At 39.9% G+C, this 19,123-nt stretch overlaps 1 protein-coding gene across 5 annotated transcripts in view; it reads right to left on the bottom strand.

The window, feature by feature from the left end:
- ZDHHC17 (zinc finger DHHC-type palmitoyltransferase 17) overlaps nucleotides 1-8,474 on the bottom strand; it is a 104,002-nt gene extending 95,528 nt beyond the window's left edge. For 4 of the 5 annotated variants that reach the window (XM_053895738.1, XM_053895737.1, XM_053895734.1 and 1 more), the window contains exon 1: nucleotides 8,265-8,474. In XM_053895738.1, the coding sequence (XP_053751713.1) occupies nucleotides 8,265-8,357 (93 nt within the window). In that variant the 5' untranslated portion in view covers nucleotides 8,358-8,474. Of the gene's footprint in view, nucleotides 1-7,527; nucleotides 8,008-8,264 lie in introns of those variants that run through there. The other variant, XM_053895735.1, reaches the window with a different exon arrangement.
- Nucleotides 8,475-19,123: the final 10,649 nt, after the last annotated feature.

Raw genomic sequence — 19,123 nt, forward strand, 5'->3', positions numbered from 1 at the left:
AATTCAGTACTGCCACTTACCAGCAAGTTACTTACCCTCTCTCTGCCTCTATTTCCTCATTTATAAAATAGGTATGAAAAAATGTACGAATTAAATGAATGAATATATATGCAGAACTGTTTCAGGATAGTGACTAGTTCATGGTTATAATTTGATAAATGTTAGCAATTACCATTATTGTGATCTATCAAACCAAAGAGATAACATGAATAGCAATAAGTACAATGCCTCATATATTAAATGTCAAGGTACCCTCCTTCCTCCTCCTGGAGTAAAAGTTTTCCCACATATCAAGTATGTATCACTGAACGGGGAACAAAATATGAGAGTTTATAAGATAAGAATCATCTCTGGAACTTTTTCAAAATATGCATACCACAAACCCACATACTAAATTGGAAACTGTGAGAGGTGTGCATGGAAATAAGTGTATTCTAACAAAATTCTCAGTAAGATTCTAATACACACACACACACACACACACACACACACACACACACACACTCATATTCTTACTTCACCTAACGCATCTCCCACACAAATCCAGTTGTGATAAAGTTACTGAATACCAGTGATTAATGGGATTCAATGCACTGAAATCTGTATTTTAATATAAGTTTCTTGGAGTACCTATGTATTGCCCAGATAAGGGACAAATATAGCCCTGGCAAATTTAGCCCACAGGTCAAATCTGGCCCATCACCTGATTTTACATATAAAGTTTTATTGGAACACAGCACATCCAATCATTTCCATATTGTCTTTGGCTGCTCTCATATGACCACCACAGAACTGAGTAGTTGCCAAAGAGACTCATATGGCCCACAAACTTGAAAACATTTACTATCTGGAAACTTTATAGAAAGTTTCCCAACCCCTGGTCTAGGTTATTTGTTATTCAGTAACCCAACTAGAACATTTGGCATTAAGAATGAGTTCAATGTTATTACAACATCTCTTAAAGCATAACAACAACAACAACAACAACAACAACAACAACAACAACAACAAAACTGGATGGCTGGAAACAAAGCAAACAAAAAGTTCTTTAAATTAAAAGTATAGAGGACAGAAATAATTTCACATGCTAGCATTCCTTAAGGAAACTGTTCTTCCCCCAGATCCAACCAAAAGATCTTAGCAAATAACAGGCCCTATCTCATGGCTATAAGAATGGAAAAAAAACCTAAATCAGGAAAACCCAATTCCAATGTGGAAAAGGGAAAACATGCAGTCCCCCTCTAATGGTTGGCTGATATTTGAGACATATGGCAAAAAAAAAAAAAAAAAAAAAAAAGTCCACATCCATATCACCACTACAGAGAAGAAGCTGTCCTACATTAGGAGAAAATAGAGCTGAAAGGCAGAGATGAGGATAGAGGAAAAACAGTCTTGTTGACATTCTTGGCTCAGATTCCAGGGATCCTTGAGTCTCTTGCTATCCTAAGTTAGAATTATAGGAATCAGTAACTTCCTTTTTGCCCAAGTAAGTTTTAAAAGGATTGGAGACATGGGGCTCCTGGATGGCTCAGTCGGTTAAGCTTCTAACATCAGCCAGGTCACGATCTCATGGTTTATGAGTTCGATGGTTTATGAGTTCGAGCCCCACGTTGGGCTCTGTGCTGACAGCTCCGAGCCTAGAGCCTACTTCAGATTCTGTGTCTCCCTCTCTCTCTCTACCCCTCCCCCACTCACACTTGCTCTCTCTCAAAAAATGAATAAACGTTTTTAAAAAGAATTTTTAAAGGGTTGGAGACATTTGCAACTCAAGGATCCTTACACAACAAATAACTTCTCTTTTCAGTGAAGGACTTATTTATTTGTTTATCAATCATAAGAACAGGGATAGGTTTGTTCATCCCTCATTAAATCCTTCATAAATTAACAAATGTTGGTAATCCAAAAAGTCATTTTTAAAAATTCACAATGGTAAGGGTGCCTGGGTGGCTCAGTCGGTTGAGCGTCCAACTTTGGCTCAGGTCATGACCTCACAGCTCTTGAGTTTGAGCCCCACGTCAGGCTCTGTGCTGACAGCTCAGAGCCTGGAGCCTGCTTTGGATTCTGTGTGTGTCTCTTTCTCTGCCCCTAACCCACTGACATTCTGTCTCTGTCTCTCTCAAAACTAAATAAATGTTAAAAAAAAAAATTTTTTTTTAATTCACAAGGGTACAGTACAGTAAATTCTCAATCAGTGGTTACTATTTTTTCACTTGATTTTTCCTAGTATTAAATAACCAATTGAAAAACACAAGCTATTTAGGGGCACCCAGGTAGCTCAGTCAGTTAAGTGTCTGACTCTTTCAGTTCAGGTCATAATCTCACAGGCTCGTGAATTCAAGCCCCATGTCACACTCTGCACTTACAGCACTAAGCCTACTTGGGATTCTCTCTCTCCCTCTCTCCCACTGGTGTGTGCACACAGGCTCTCTCTCACTCTCTCAAAATAAAATAAGCATTAAAAAAAGATACAAACTATCTAACATATATACAAAAAAAAAAAAAAAACCCTTCAGATACATTTAACCCCCTCATCTCCATCTCCTCAATAATCATTGATAATCACAAAGACAAGCTTAAGACACTATAATATTGCAATTTATCTGGGATTCTATCATATTTAGAATGTATCAACCCTAGAAAATGGAGTAATATGGCAAATTTTCACCGATTAAAACAGAACACAAAAATATTCTGTTTATCCCTCTATAATTCAGGAAATTAAGTTCTTTGCAATATTTCCTTCACAGAAAGCTAAATTTCACTGTACTTTCAAATTAGTTGCCTGTAGCTCTATTCTAAGGATATTTTAATAGAAAATATTATCCTACAATTAGAAAATTATTACATGGGTGAGAATTTTACTTTCATTTTCTATAAATACAATATTGCCTTGAATCAATTCTTCTAATTCCAAAGTTTAAAGTATTTGATATTTGGGGCGCCTAGGTGGCTCAGTCAGTTAAGCATCTGACTTCAGCTCAGGTCATGATGTTGCTGTTCCCGAGTTCGAGCCCCTCGTCGGGCTCTGTGCTGACAGCTCGGAGCCTGGAGCCTGCTTTGGATTCTGTGTCTCCCTCTCTCTGCCTCTCCCCCTCAAAAATAAACATTAAAAAAAAAATTTAAGTATTTGATATTTTATTCTTAAATTACCTATCGGTGACAGAATCTAATTACAAAATAATATTAGAGTTAGATGATGCTGTGAAAGAGAATTTCATGTAACCTTGTATTGAAATAATGTTTTTTGGATTGGGTGATTATAGGAGGTTCCATTAAAAAAGTACACTATATCAAGATGCCTTAACTAACTAATCCTAATTACCCTAACATAACCTTAGGATACTTTCTAGAGGAAAAGAGGTTTGCCATGGATTTTTAACTTTTAACAAAATTTTAACATGCTCACTTTCATCTAGTGTGAGGGATCTGGAGGCCTACAGTTAATCTTTTGTTATTCTGCAATGTCTTATTTTATATTCCCCATTACTCTGTGGACTATCAAAGCATCAAGATCATACTTAGATGCTCAACAAACACTCCTCATATCAAAGCACACATTTAAAAATAAATAAATAATATAAAAAAGGCTTAAAATAGAGTCCTCTGCCTATCTTCTCCTCAATCCCCAATTTTAATTTTCTTACCTACTTAGTTGCCTCCATACCTAATAATAATGTATACTACTGTTGCTTGAGAATTACTAATTTCTTACCACAACATTAACAGCTAACATGTATCGTGTTATTAAGCACCAGACTCAGAACTTTACATATATTATCTCATTTAACTTTCACAACAACTTCATGAGGTAGGTGCTATTATACTCTCATTTAAATCTGGAAAATTAGGACACAATTCAATAACTTGCCCAGGGTCACATAGCTAGTAAGTGGCAACACTAGAATTTAAACTCAAGCAGCCATACACTAGTACTCACACTTTTAACCTCTATCTTACATCTATCCACTCCACAGTCCGTTCTTAAATATTTTTAGAATGATTCTCTCAAACTAAATAAAAATAATGAGCAAAATAATACAAAGAAGTCAAAACTGTAAAATGGCATTTCTCACAGCTAAATTTAATTTGGTTTATAGGTCAGTAGTTTGCAACTTTGGCTTTGCCACAATCTATGAGGTCACCAATCAGTTGCATTTGTATTTTATATACATTGATTCAGTGATTACTACGCTTGAGGTACAGTGTTTTTAAATCTAAATTACAACTACATGACCTATAGCGTTCCTCCCGAGTAAAAAAAGGCATCAGATTCTAAAGACGGCCAGAAAGACATACTTTAAAGGGAAAGAGTGTGCCGGTAACCCAACAGAAGAAGAAAAGCAATTTTCAAAGAAATTTTCTATCTACTTTCTGAAAGCAAATGAATTAATTTACTTATGTGTACACATGTATCTCTAACTACATGATAGGGCAAAAAAATAGTAACGGAAAAAGGCAAAATCGCTTTCACTAAAGAAAAACTTCAAAAAAGAGATTTTTTTTTTTAAATCTGAAGGCAGGAGACAGTAATATTTTGCCTTAAAATTTTAAACAAAAAAATGAGACATGAATATGGACAAAATTAATGTAAAGCAAAAAAAACCCCCATATATATACCATTTAAAAAAGAGAAACTAAAGAAAAAGCAGTGACAGAAGTTCTTAAATTGAGAAAAAAAGAAAACAAGAGATGAAAGCCCTCGATAATCTAGGCAATCCAGTTCAAAGCTCTGAGTCAGATCTTGCTGAAACAGAGAGTCCCTATAATAATACTCTGGCAAAGGGGGGTATTGTGGCCTCATTCTATGAAAGAGTTAGGAAGGCTTACTGAGGATATACTAGCGGGTGAAACGGAAGAGTGATGATAGCAAGTCAGCTGGATTGTAGACCAACATATGGTCTCTATGTCCCTGCTAAAGTCTTTCTTCTAACCATTCTAGATGACAGAAATCTGACACTGCTTGCAGGCTACACTACTCAATTCAGCACTTATTTGCCTTCTGTTAAGTGTTTCACACTTAACAGCGTATATATTCCCAATTAGATCATTAACTCTGGAGAGCAGGAGCTATCCTATTTATTTTCACCCATATAACCTAGCACAGTGCTATGCACGTAGTAGATAGATGCTCAAACCTACTGATTCTGAAAACTCACAACATACAATCACAACATTAGAGTTTGAAGAAATCTTAAGAGATCATCTAGTCTACCTCTTTTATCTTCAAAGCAAAAAAACTAAGAGTAGTTAAAGGTACAACAGCCTAAAGTCAAGAGTTAGGATTAGCACCCTAATCCCATGATAATCAGTTCATCTTTTCCCAAATAACCTCTAATTTCTTCCATTATGATAAAATGAATAATCACCTATTTCATCAGAAAACAAAGTAATAGCACCAGTATTCACTACATGCCAGGACTCTCAGAAGGTTAGATTTGTTTGGCAGCCTCAGTCTGGGATGACTGCTTTATAAACATTATATAAACACTTAAAAACATTATTATACTACTTAATACTCACAATAAATACTCTAAGAGATACTGACCCAATTTTACAAATGTAAATGGACCACGATAATAGCAAGTGGCAAAACCCAAATTCTGCTTATCACCAGTGGCTCTTAACCCTATCCTGTCTCTCACTGAATTTAACACAAAAACCCCAAAGTCTTAAGAGTCCAGCACAGTACCTGACCCAAACAAAATAAACAAATGTTTAAAAGACTGACTAAATGAATGGATCACTTAATTAAAAAGGTTCTCTCACAGGAAATATCTCTAAAAAGGTTTCACTGTTTATCCAATTACGTAATCCCTTGAGAACGGTTTTAATAGTGCACAGTTTGCATACTAACAGAAGGTTTATGAAATGGCTTATTTCTTTATCCTACAAATAATAATTCGTCTGTTCAACAAATATTAAGTGAGAAACTATTTTTGTGACACAGTGTTAAATTAAGATAAAAAGTAAAATAAAACTTGTTCCTACAAGATTCTATTCCATAAATTAAAGTCCACACAAGTCTCTAAACCATTTAACAAAACCAAAATGTGTAACATCTCCCTCCTTCTTCTGGTAGAGGAAAAAGAAGTAACATTAACTGAGCACCTACAATGTGCCAATTCTTAATCCTCAACACGTACAGCTTCACCTAATCCCTTACAGCTAAGTGAACTAGCCCACATCTCCATTTCTGATGAACAAATTGGGACCTTAAAGAGATTAAGTGCTTGTCTCAGGTCCCTCGGCTAATTACTACAAATACAGATTGGAACCTAAGTCTGTCTGACCAAAGGTCTATGTTCTCTTCTAAAAGAAGTTAAAAGCATTTTTATTTGCTTACCAAGGCAAAGAATGGGTTTCTTTACAAAAGAAGGTGAAAACACTGCTTATTTTAACAACAAAAAAAGAATACATCGTCTCAATCCTCACAATAGCCTATCAGTTATTATTCCAAACCAGTATTATAAACGATGAAGCTAGAACTCAGAAGTAGCTTGCCCAAGCACATACTGCAAGGAAGCAGAACTTTACCAGGTATGCAGGCAACACTAACCACAGGAAAAATGCAGAAAGACCTTAGCTCTTGTAATTCTAAGCTTAAGACTCATAACATCTAATCAGACTTTGTGTTTGCTAGGTGAAAAGGAATGGCAGATATCGATATCAACTTCCACTTTCAATCGATTTTCTAATAACATCCTATTACATGCCACCGGGAAGACTGGTCTGTAAATTTCAAGCCTACAGGCCATTTCATTATACCAAGCAATCTCTGGATTGTTACCAAAGTACCAAACAATGTACTATTTTACAAGGCAAAGGTTTACCAAGAGAACAGTATGTTAAAATACATAAAATCAATATTTAAGTATTTGAAACTTTCACAGGAATAGACGAATAATAAATATTCCTTAGTACTATTTTCAATAAATCATCTGAAAACTACTTTGTTTCTTGGTATATTTTTCAGGCCTAAGCTCCAATGACAGTTCTAAAAACCTTACTACCTTGGTCACAAAAATATTTAGTTTTACTGGACAGCTCTGTTTCTCAGAAATCCAGAGAAGCCTTTTCTATGGACAGTGGCTCAGGCATATTCCTAAGGAACGGTCCCATCTGTTTGTGGTAAAGCAAAGTGATGAGTAAGAGGGTGATTGAGTAGTAATACAGAACATGTTTAAGTGTGTATCTTTATTTACATTTTACTAAATAATAAAAGCATGCAATATAGCCCAAAGTTCAGAAACAAGTAGAATCATTCTACTGTAAAGTAACCAGATAGAGACTTCCATGTTGGTTCCCCTCACTACAACACAAAGGTTGTCTTCATCCTTAACCTCATAAAAACTACAGTTCTTCAGTAAGCTTTGCCGCTACCTGACCCACACCTAACTGTGAATCATTGAAAACTGGAATGCATCACGAATTGCTTCCAGGACTGAACTAGCACTAGCTCAGCTATAAACTAAGAAGTAAACAAGTACAGAATATGACAGATCCTGGAGCGGGACACTGTTTACTTACATGGGAAGATACTCCTGCTGTGATGGGAAACGTGTTGCACTGTCTTCCCCTGGCTCCAAAAAAACAAACAAAACCAAAAAAAAACAAAACAAAACAACCCATACTTTGACAAGCTAGTGTAAGCGTGGCTCTATTCTCAAAACTTTTGACCTCTCTCGTTAATCGCATAAGGACAAACGCTCATATAAGGACATCCGACACAAGGTGCCCGAGGTGCTGCCTATGGTATAACCTGGAAGGACATCACTTTATACAGAAACTGTGTTCTTACCCTGCACTACCCACAGTGATGAGCTAAATGGGAGGAAGAGCTACCACCATTCACCACAGCGAAGCAAAGGAGAAGAAATCAAAACCAGATGCGCTCCGTCCTCGCCCCCGAGAAGCTTGGAGCAGGACTAGGGGCGTAAGCTGCGGTTCCAAACCAGCACTAGGCCCCCGTCACCTGTGCACCCGCGAGCAGCGTGGCGACAGAGCAGAACCATCAACATCTCCACCTCTGTCCTCTAGGCACAGCCAGGGACTGCGTCCCAGAGCCCGCCCCGACCAGGCCCGCCCCGCTATCTCCACCCCGTTATCCGCTCGCAGCCGCGCTCGGGCCTGGATTTGCCTCCCCGCCCTCCCCAACTTCGGCACGTTCCACTACCCCCACACGGTTAGGCCATAGCCCTCCGCAAGTTCGGGGGAGAACGGTCGGGGCCCGAAGGGCGAGGAATGCGCTCGGCGCGGTTCCTCACCTCTGGATGGAGAAGGGGCACACAGCCCGCTTCGGTATCGTACTCATCCGGGCCGTCCGCCATCTTGGTGTTAAATCCCTCCTCCCGCTGCATGCCGGGAGAAAGCGTTTCACCCTCGCGGGGCTCGGGCGAGGCGGAGGGCACGCGCGAGGGCGAGCTCGAGCCCCGCCGGAGGCGATGCGGCCGCCGCCTCCTCCTTCTCCTTCCCCTCCCCCGTTACCGCCCCTCTGCCCCCACTCCCCTCAGAGGGCGGGGGTCCCAGCGCGCGTGCGCGCGAGCCGGGCCGGCCCCGAGCGGGAGCGCGCTCTGCTGCACTGCGCCGGACCAGACGGGAGGAAGGCTCTGGGCGTGGGCAGCATAGCCCGGGGGCGGGCCCCCGGCACGAGGCAGATGTGCGCCACAGTCCGCTCGAGGGAGGCTGCCAAGGGGGGACTGAGTCAATAACGCGGGAAACCTGGAGGCGGCGCGGGAGCAAGACACAGCTCCCGCGCCGCGCAGCGGAGAACTGGAGGCTCGGGCAGCCGAGGCGGCCCACGCCCAAGAGCACCCTGTCCAGAGACCCCCGGGACTCCTTCCCCAGAGACCGGGGTGGAACCATCACCCGGCTCCAGGTACAAGGTTTTGGGCTGTCACGCTTGAATCCAAATGTGCATCGTTCCCGAAGAAGACAGACGCACCCCTTTCCTCTACATTCAAAAAGGTCATCCGGCAATTTGTGCCTCCGGGGTCGTCCGGAAAAACACGGGTGAAGCTTGGGGCTTCCTCTTCCAGAAGCCTTTTTTAAATGATCCAGCCCGTCCTCATTGAGCTAACAGTAACTACATAAAAAATTTACACCCTCAAAGCCCAACAACCCCCATCTGCTACCTTTTAATGTAACCCAGGAATTCAGAACCGAAGTCACTTAAACGGAAATCGCCGAAATTTGAACCGGATAAAATGACTAAAGCCATTTTTAAACAGATATTAGAGGACTGTATGATGGGGATAGGGGAAATTCCTTCCTAGAAATGTGCTTATGGAACCATTAGAGAAAGCATGTATCTTTGTTTGTAGCTATTAAAAACTATAAACCTTAACTGCTGAGATGAAAATTTAGCAGAAATCATGAAACATGATCCTGATACTAACTTGCTTCCTGTTAAAGCCAAATCAGCCAAAGAACCACCGGGAAGAAGACTGCCATCTGATTAACATCAGATTTATTTGTAAATCAGGAGGAAGGGCACTCCAGAGAAAGCGTGGAAACCAGGAAATTGGAGGATGAAGTGTCTTTTGTAAGTTTTAGGTTCCCGCCAAAGGGAGTCAGGAGGGTCTGGGGAGAGCGGGAATCAGTTCTGGATTGGACGCTATTTGTGAGGTGGGATTTGGAAAAGTGGGGATTAACCAGGGATTGGATGCTGTCATGAGGAGAGGGCTGTTCACTAATTGGGTGCGCCCAGTAATAAATAAAATAAAAATAGCTAATAATAGCTATTAAATAGCTAAGATAGCCTGGGCATCATTGGTAAAAGAGAAGTATGAGAGGTGGACAGAGCATTTTACAGCTGCTGAATGGCTGTGGGAAGAACAAGGTTCTCTGTTAATTTTGCAGCTGGCTTGTCTGTCCTCCAGGCACTGCCTGCTGCTTTTTCTCATTTCAGTCTGAGCTGATTTTTATTCTTTTTGGTCCTAGCCCAAACCAAGATTTTTAGTTTGATCATTTTACCCAGCATGCTTAACTAGACAGAATTAGGATTCTCCCTTTGGACCTCCAAACTGCTTTTAGATGCATTTTAACATGGACAGAAGTAATTTTTACTTCAGCAATTCAGTTTTCATCTTGCTCCTCCTTTTCCTGGATTTACTGGAAATAGAAGATAGGAGTAAAAAGAAATCGTGAAAAAGTTGGAAGATGGAATAAAGAAGATATTGAATTGGGGACAGTGACATAGAGACAAGGCATAGATAACAGGAAAGAATGTGTCATGGGTGCCCAGCTATGTGGAATGTTGGGGCATATGAGTTTTTAAAAAAATGAAGATATTTAGCCTTGCTAGTGATCTTAGGCTCACAGAGATCCTAAATGGAAAGATCAATGGCCAAATTCAGCCAGCAAAAATGTTTCATTTGGCCCACGTGGTAGTTTTCCAAATGTCTTTTAAGTAGATCCCAAAATTCAATAAAGCAGGAGATTTACTTTAAAATCTAGATTTCAGGGTGCCTGGGTGGTTCAGTTGGTTAAGTGTCCAACTCTGGATTTTGGCACAGGTCATGATCTCATGGTTTGTGAGATCAAGCCCCGCATGTGGCTCCGTGCTGCCAGTGTGGAACCTGCTTGAGATTGTTTCTCTCCTCTCTCTCTGCTTTTTCCCTGCTCGTGCTCTCTCTCTCTCTCCAAGTAAATACATTAAAACTTAAAATAAAATCTAGATTTCTAATTTATCTGGAAAACATGAGAGATCTGGGCCTCTTTGTTTGGTCTCTCCTGGACTAATGGCTCTCCTGCCTCACTCATTTTCATTGCCTGGCTGCTGTAGACACTTTTATTTGTGACTTCTGGGAATTCTACAACTTTTTTTTTTTTAATGTTTTATTTATTTTTGTGAGAGAGAGTGCAAGCAGGGGAGGGGCAGAGAGAGAGTGGGGGACAGAGGATCCAAGTCAGGCTCTGTGCTGACAGCAACGAGTCAGATGTGGGGCTTAAATTCACAAATGGTGAGATCATGACCTGAGCCAAAGTCGGATGCTCAACCAACTGAGCCACCCAGGTGCCCCACGGGAATTCTACAACTTAAACATAGACAGAATACTAAAAGTGGGTGAAAAGAAGTTGAAACTACACAACCGGACTCCATGTTTGCCTTGCTCATTGCTGTATGACTGAGAACAATAGTTACTGAAATAAAAAAGAAATCAGGATTAAGAGCAGCCATTCTTAGGAAAATATATTGAATATGCTTGGGTGAGGTTCAATATGGACCAAAATGAACCCTATAGATAAAAATCAGAGTCCATCGTTGTAATTGCAGAGTTCTTATCTACATGCAGTTTTGAGACAATATATTCAGGGTGCTACTAAGGACAGCCAAGAAAGTAGACATGTCAATGGATAAACTGGCAAAGGATAGCGTAGGATTATGGAGGAATGCAGAATAATTGCTGGAAGAATAAAATACAAAGAGAAAATGGACCTTGTTAGAGAAGAACTGTGAAATGGATTTAGAAGCAGAGAAGAATGGGGAATAATTACATAGATGTGGCTTCATAGGTAATTTCAGAGACTACTGGAGCTAAAGTCGTAATTAGAGATCATCCAGTTCTAGTCTAACTCCAGAATTTCACAAATAGGGAAATTTAAGAAACCTGCTTAAAGTAACAAAACTAGGTAGTAGCAGGACTACATCTAAAAAACCTCCTGACTCTTCCCCATCTACTCTTCTTGGTTCTACCCCACATTTTTTCTGTTGTAATTATCCTCAGTGAATTATTATTTGTTCCATTTAATACTGTATTAAACATTTGTTCAGTGAAATGCTATAATTAGTAACCACAACAAAGAGATAACTTAAAATAACCATACAGATTATGTGACTTAGCTAAATGAGGTTCAGTAGTTCTAGTCCTTTGAATTCTAGTGAGATCATTGATTGTCAGATTTTCCTATAAGCCATTTCATAAATTTCTATATCTCACTAGAATTGTGGACTCTAGAACCAAATAAGATACCACCTACTTAAAACTGGGATGGGATGGGGTGCCTGGGTGGCTCAGTGGTTAAGCATCTGACTTCGGCTCAGGTCATGATCTCATGGTTCCTGAGTTTGAGCAGCTGTCAGCACAGAGCCTGCTTTTGATCTTGTGTTCTCCCCCTCCCCGTCCTCCAAAGGAGCACATACCCTCTCACTCTCAAAAATAATAAAACATTAAAAAAAAAAAACTAGGATGGGGCGAGATACAGCTTTTTTAACACAGAAAAGCAAGCACATATAGCAATACTCTATAATCTTATTTTAAATGAAATGAGACTAATATTTTTGCACTCATTCTGTATGAATCATTGATGTAGATAAAATGAAATTGGGAAATTAAAGGAAATATGTAGAATTTGACATATGCAACAGTCAACTTCTAAGCCAACAATTCTCATCTTCTGGTGTTCACACTTTTGGTTAGTGCCCTCCCACACTAAATAGGCTGATATGCATAACCAGTAAGATAGTACAGAAAAACTATGTATGACTTTTGAGGCTGCATCCTGAAAGGCATTGTGGAATCTGCCTTATTCTCTCTTGGATTACCATTTCTGGAGGATCCAGCTGCCGTGTCATGAAGACACTCATGCAGCCCTGTAGAAAGATCCACATGGCAAGGAAGTGAAGCCTCCTGCCAACAGCCAGCATTGACTTGCCAGGCACATGAATAAGCCACCTTAATAGCAAATCGTCAAGCCTTCAGATGATTGCAACTCCAGCTGACATCTTCACTACAAGCTCATGAAAGACCCTGAGCCAGAACCACCCACCTAAACTGCACCTGGACTCCTGAACCACTAAAATTATGTGAAATATAAGTGTGTATTTTTCTGAGCTAAGTTTGGGGATAATTTATTATATGGCAATAGTTAATACAGTGTGTAAAGCCTGAAACCCCTGAAATCATTTACAAAGCTATGTGTTTACAAGAATACAACAGGATCAAAACATCCAGTTTGGTTTAATAGAACAGTTTTTTTTCCCCTAAGTTTTACTCCCTTAAAAGGAATGTGTAACAAACCCCCCAATGTTTGTTATTGGGGGGAAGGAGGGAGGTGTGGTGTGCAAATTCTTCCTTTCCAGGGAATGTTTAAAAACTGAGCTGGTCACATCCCTAAAGAGAAGGGAATCAGTACTAGTCACTTGGGTCGGCCCTCAAGAGCCATCAACGAGAAAGACAATGGAACTTTGTGTTTAAAAATAACGAGGATTTGAAACAACAATGTGTATAATGAAGGGGGGCGGGGGAGAGAAGGAGAAAGGATTGTCCAGGGAGCAAGAGTATAGATTGCTGGATCTGAACTTAGAAAGTGTCCTGCTGCCAGGAAATGGGAGATTGTGGGGAGTGAGTGCACTCATTGAAGACAAGATTCCCTTGTGAAGGCGCGTTGAGTACCCAGGAGCCTCACAGATCAGAGCCCTTGCAATACCCAGGGTCTCTCATTCAGTACCTGGAAAAAAATTTTTCTTGTTAGGCACCAAGACTCCCATCATTTTACTATTCCTCTGGAAATAACAAGGTATGACCATGCAAGGCAGTGCCACTAAGTTTTACTCTTTGTCTTTTGACCCTCCACCCTCTGCAATGTTCTAGGGCCCCTCTAAGCCCAAAAAGATCCCATAAGCACCTGCAAATGGGGAGACAGGAAGAGTATCTGAGAAAGGCTCAAGTGAACAAACTTGAGACTAAGACAGTGATCAATAAAAGCCTTTTTTATATGCATATGAACTTTTTTTTTCTGGAGAGAGAATCTATAGCTTTCATCAGATTTTCAAATGGGTATATAACCCAAAAAATGTTGCTCAAATCTAGGAACATTTAAAATATAAAATCTATTTCTTTAGAAGTATTTCTCCCTTTTACATAAATGAAAAGTTATAATGGGGATTTTTACTGTATTATTGTATTATTTACATGATATTAAATTATTTGACTTGCAAATGACAATCTCCATAAGGACAAGAATACCAATCCTATACATAATACTTAGCATATTGCTTTCTCAAGGTACTTATTCCATAATTATTTGTTAAATGAATAAATAACAAATGAAGAAGATAAGAAAAAAGGAAAGCATATATGAACCTTTATATGAACAAAATTTCACATAATTTATTTCTCATAGTAGGGAAAAGATGCAGTTATACCAACTTGGTTAGGATTCAGATAGTTTGTTTTGGTTTAAAATAGAAAATGAATCAGAGTACATTGGTTAATCTGCATTCCCCCTTCTCCCCATTACCTCACCCCCCAAATCCATTATTTGCTCTTTTCTGCCTTATGCTCTAGCAAACTGATCACCAAGGACTGCATGTCCTGCGCTATCTGGCCAAGTTGGCTGCTGTTTAAGTTTGGCTGATGGGAGGCACTGGCACAAGAAATAGGTCAGAGTATTTCTTCCCAATCCCCCTCTGCTTTGACAAAGCATCTCTGTCAGCAGTTTCATCCCTCTTAGATTACAATGCCTACCGGGTGGTCCCTCTTCTACAGTTCCAGCTAACAGCTGGCTCTCTTTCCTGTGTCCCCTCAGCCTGAGGAGTATTGCTTGTCTCCAGGTGCCTACCAGCCCTTGCTTGTTCCCTTCCCCCTACCCTCATGTATGCAGTACTTTCACTAACACTTACTCCTTTGGGTCATACGGAGAGAATTCTACTTCCTGGAAGGGCCCCTGACTTATGATACACATTCTAGGTACCAAGCACTATTCTAAATCCTTCATGCACATGTCCCATTTAATCCTCATATGATGCCTAAGAATTAAGTACTGTAAATATCTCCCTTTTACAGGTAAGTTTACCCTTTACAGTGAGTTAATATGATGGCTACATGGGCTTCTCTAGGACATTTACATACTAGGCAGTTTGCAAACAACTAAGGGATGCAGCAACAGGCCCTGAAATCAAATACGTAGACAAGAGCTAATAAGCCATTAGGTTGATATATGCTAGTTGATTATGTTATCATGACTAGATAGAAAAGTACACTTCTGTTGCCATAAAATTACCTCTTTGATCCAATGTCAAATACACTATTAGCTTTTCTATGAGAATTCAACAGTCCCAGACGATTTTTTGTTATTGACTATCTACATAGTACTTACAATTAGTCACAACTTGAAGAGGAGATGAAGTTAATTCTTATTGGAAATACATCTTTTACATTGCTACCGTAAGGCAATGAAAGCAGTTGAGAGAAGCTTTGTGCCACAGCCCTCTGTCTAAATTAGGGGAAATATGGAAAAGTCAATACATGGTTTCAGTAATCTTCCACATCTTTTCTACATCGCTACCTACCCTCTGCTTGCCCCCTGTATGCTGCCATTATGTTCATGTCATTTATGTTTTTCAGAATGACTGCTGGACTACAAGACTAGAGATCAAACCCATGCTAGGAACAGATTGGGTGCTCTTTACACTTTGTCTTAAAAAAAGAATAGGGCTTTTGTTGTTGTGGTGCATGAAGGAAATGGTCCCAACTATGACATCTACTCTCTTGTCACCCAGATTCTAGGACAGGATTCTCATATTTTAGGCATGTTTAACTTAGTAATGGAAAGGGCAACAGTTGTGCTAATGGTGTCTTGACTCACTATGCTGGACCCCTGCAAAGGTTCCTGTTCAAGAAGATATTAAAAGAAGTAATCTTTTACAGCAGGACTTCATTAGGACAGTATGCATGTATGGTAGCTATTGTAGGACTAGACTGTGACCAGGCCGTGTCAATAATGTTCCTCAGCACTGCTATCCCTGGCTCTTCCCCAAGCTCTGGTCCATCATTGTAGAAGAGATCCTCATTGATTCATGTCCCCTAAGGTTATGAGATCAGACGTAGGGGCTTTTCTCTCATTGGCTTATTTACACCGAAGAATCAGAGTTGGAAATCTAACTACAGCTGGCTCAATGGCTTTATCTCATTTAGGAAAACGGTTTAGTAAATCAAACATTCTTCTATCCAGATTTTTCCAGGCTAGTCAGACCACCTGGGTTTGAATTCCAATTCTACAATGTTAATTCTGTGACCTGATGAAAGTTACATACTATAACATGCTTACGTGGTAGCCATGCCATTTCTTTTCATTTTTCTTTTTATCTTGATTAAAAAAAAACTATTGCTAAAAAATGCTAACTATCATCCGAGCTTTCAAGCAGACATAATCTTTTGTTTTGGTGGAGGGTCTTGCTTTGATTCTGATGGCTGCTGAATGATCTTGGGTGGTGGCTGCTAGAGGCTGGGGTGGCTGTGGCAACTTCTTAAAATAAGACAACAGTGAAGTTTGCTGCATTGACTCTTCATGAATGATTTCTCTGTCACACACAATGCTGTTTGATACCATTTTACACACAGAACTCCTTTCCTTCCCCCATTTTTAATTTTTTTTTCTTTTCCTAAATGTAATTTATTGTCAAGTTAGCTAACATACAGTGTATACAGTGTGCTCTTGGTTTTGGGAGTAGATTCCCATGATTCATCACTTACATACAACACCCAGTGCTCATCCCAACAAGTGCCCTCCTCAATGCCCATCACCCATTTTCCCCATCAATCCTCAGTCTGTTCTCTACTTAAGAGTCTCTTATGATTTGCATGCCATTTCTTTTCATCTCACTCAGGCTTGGATAGCTCTGACAGACCTTCTATTTGCTGTGATACAGTGTGGATGACGTTTTTACTTCCTTTCCTCCATATCTGAATCCAGTTTGGTTTCCAGTCAGTTTCTGTTTGAGAGCAGAGTGTTTCATCTTCTGTTCACTTTTCTGTACCTTGAGGAAATGGCAGGAAGGAGAGAGAAGCTCTGGTGAGGAAAGGTAGAACTTGTGTTGCAGGATTTTCTTTTACCTCAATACCCAGGATTCCTTGTCTTGCCACATCAAAGAATGAAGAGATGGACACAAAATGAGCAGCAGGAAAAAGTTATTAAAGTATAAGATTAGAAAGGAAGAATAGTATGAAATCTCTCTTTACAGAGAGGTGACATTCGTAAGTGAATGCCGGAGGACTATAGGCAAGGGTCCTTGTTTTGTAAGGTTCTGGTCACCCCTCCCCCTCCCCTTCCCTTCCCCTTTGTTCCTTCTCAGGTTCTAACCTTATTTATTGGCTATATAACTCTGGATGCTGAGTTGTCCATTCCTGGTTGGTTCATTTTCATTGTATGAGGGGTGGTCTATGGCCATAACATTCCTTGTGGGTCATAGGTTTTATGGTCTACTTATTTTTAGTGAGGTCTTTTGTCAACTTCCTAAGGGAAACTGAGGGGAAGTAGGTGGTGTCTGTTACACTCTTAGGAAATTTTAGGGAGAGAGAGAGAGAATCCCAAGCAGGCTCTGAACTGTCAGCACAAAGCCCGATACAGGGCTTGAACCCACAAAACCACGAGATCATGACCTGAGTTGAAACCAAGAGTTGGACACTTAACCCAGTGGGCCACCCAGGTGCCTCGATAGTCTCCCCATTTTACTGAGTAGCCCTGGAGCTCTCTCTTTAGAGTTAGGTCCATAGTTCACTTTCCCCATTTCACCAGCCTTTCTTGCAGCTCTTTCTAGAAATGTACAGTGTGAAAATGAGAAATGTAAGGAGGTGCATTAGGTTTATTTCTATACAAATTTGGGGATATTTGTGTTAATTTCATAATTTGGCATTTGTTTCAGAATTGTTACATTTCTTTGTGCGTCTGCAACTTTTTTATTTTCTTTTTACAACTTTAGGGTATGCCCCTTTCATTTTCTGTTTGCCGAACTGGTAAATTTTCTAGACCTTTTGTGGGGGAGGGGGCAGGCATTAAGGAGAAAAAGTCTGTTGTACATTTTTAGTTAGTCACCTGGACTTTCAAAAATTCCCAGCACATGAAAGTTTTTCTCCATAACCCAGTCAGCTTTTGATATGCTAATATAGTCAGATGCTCTTGAGAATATTCCCCCATCACTGAACCTGGAGGGTCCCCTTAACTTCTCCACCTCTTGCTTCTGAGGTTGGATTCGAACTGGTTACCTCATTGATTGCATGATTTTTTCCACTTTCATTCTTTGAAATTAATCCCAAATTCAGCTTTGGGGAAACTTACTATTAGATTAATCCATCATAAAGAGGCACTGGAAACTACAGCTTTCCAAGCATACATAGACATAATTTTGCATAAATATCAAAGGGTTCATGACTCCCCGAGCAAGGACCCAAGGTGGAAAAAAAAATTCCCTGGTTGTGATAAATCATAGCTTTCGTTCTTGAGTAATGTTTTTAAGCTATAAAGGACTTTTAGAAGTCATCCAGTTATTCTACTGCCTTCAGACAAAATAATTCTCAGGAAATGTGGTATAGAAGAGTCTATTTTAAGAAACTAAACACTGGTCTGGCTTTATAGCTAATTAAGTGTATGATCTTTGTCAGTTTAATTTCTCAGCCTCAGTTTTGTCATCTGTAAAATGAAAGGGCTTGGAATAGGTGATCTCCAAAGTCTCTTTCATCTTTATGGTTCTAATGATAATACCATCCTACACAGCTGATAATTTCCTTTTATACTATCATAGTGAAAAGTCTACAATGTGTGTAACTAACCTCATTCTCTTCTGTTTGCAATAGTTTTTACTATCAGGCATGTCTTCTTGATTGCTATCCTAAATCCCTCATGCTTCTCTTTATTTTATCTTCTTCTCAGTCTTCTTAACATTCTCTTTTGGGGCACCTGGGTGGTTCAGTAGGTTAAGCCTCTGACTTGGGCTCAGGTCATGGTCTCATGGTTCCTGAGTTTGAGCCCCTCATCGAGCTCTGTGCTGACAGCTCAGAGCCTGGAGCCCACTTCGAATTCTGTGTCTCCCTCTCTCTCTTCCCCTTCCCCGCTCACACTCTGTTTCTCTCTCTCAAAAATAAATAAACATTAAAAATTTTAAAACAAAACAAAACACATTCTCTTTTATCTCCCTCACCCAAATCATTCCCACACAGTTAAGTCTCACTAGTGAAATGTAAGGAAGGACTTCCATTACTAAATGCCCTTTTTCCCACTTCTAAATCATTAACGCACGTGGTAATTGAGACAAGACACAGTCCTAACACCCAAGGGCAATGCATTCGATATTCTGTCTATCAGAAAGATAAGAAGAGCTAAACAGTTGTAGTTGCAGTATCTGGTA

The sequence above is a fragment of the Panthera pardus genome, unplaced genomic scaffold (genome assembly GCF_024362965.1).
Source record: "Panthera pardus isolate Hobbes unplaced genomic scaffold, ASM2436296v1 HiC_scaffold_6, whole genome shotgun sequence".
NCBI classification, from domain to species: Eukaryota; Metazoa; Chordata; class Mammalia; order Carnivora; family Felidae; genus Panthera; species Panthera pardus.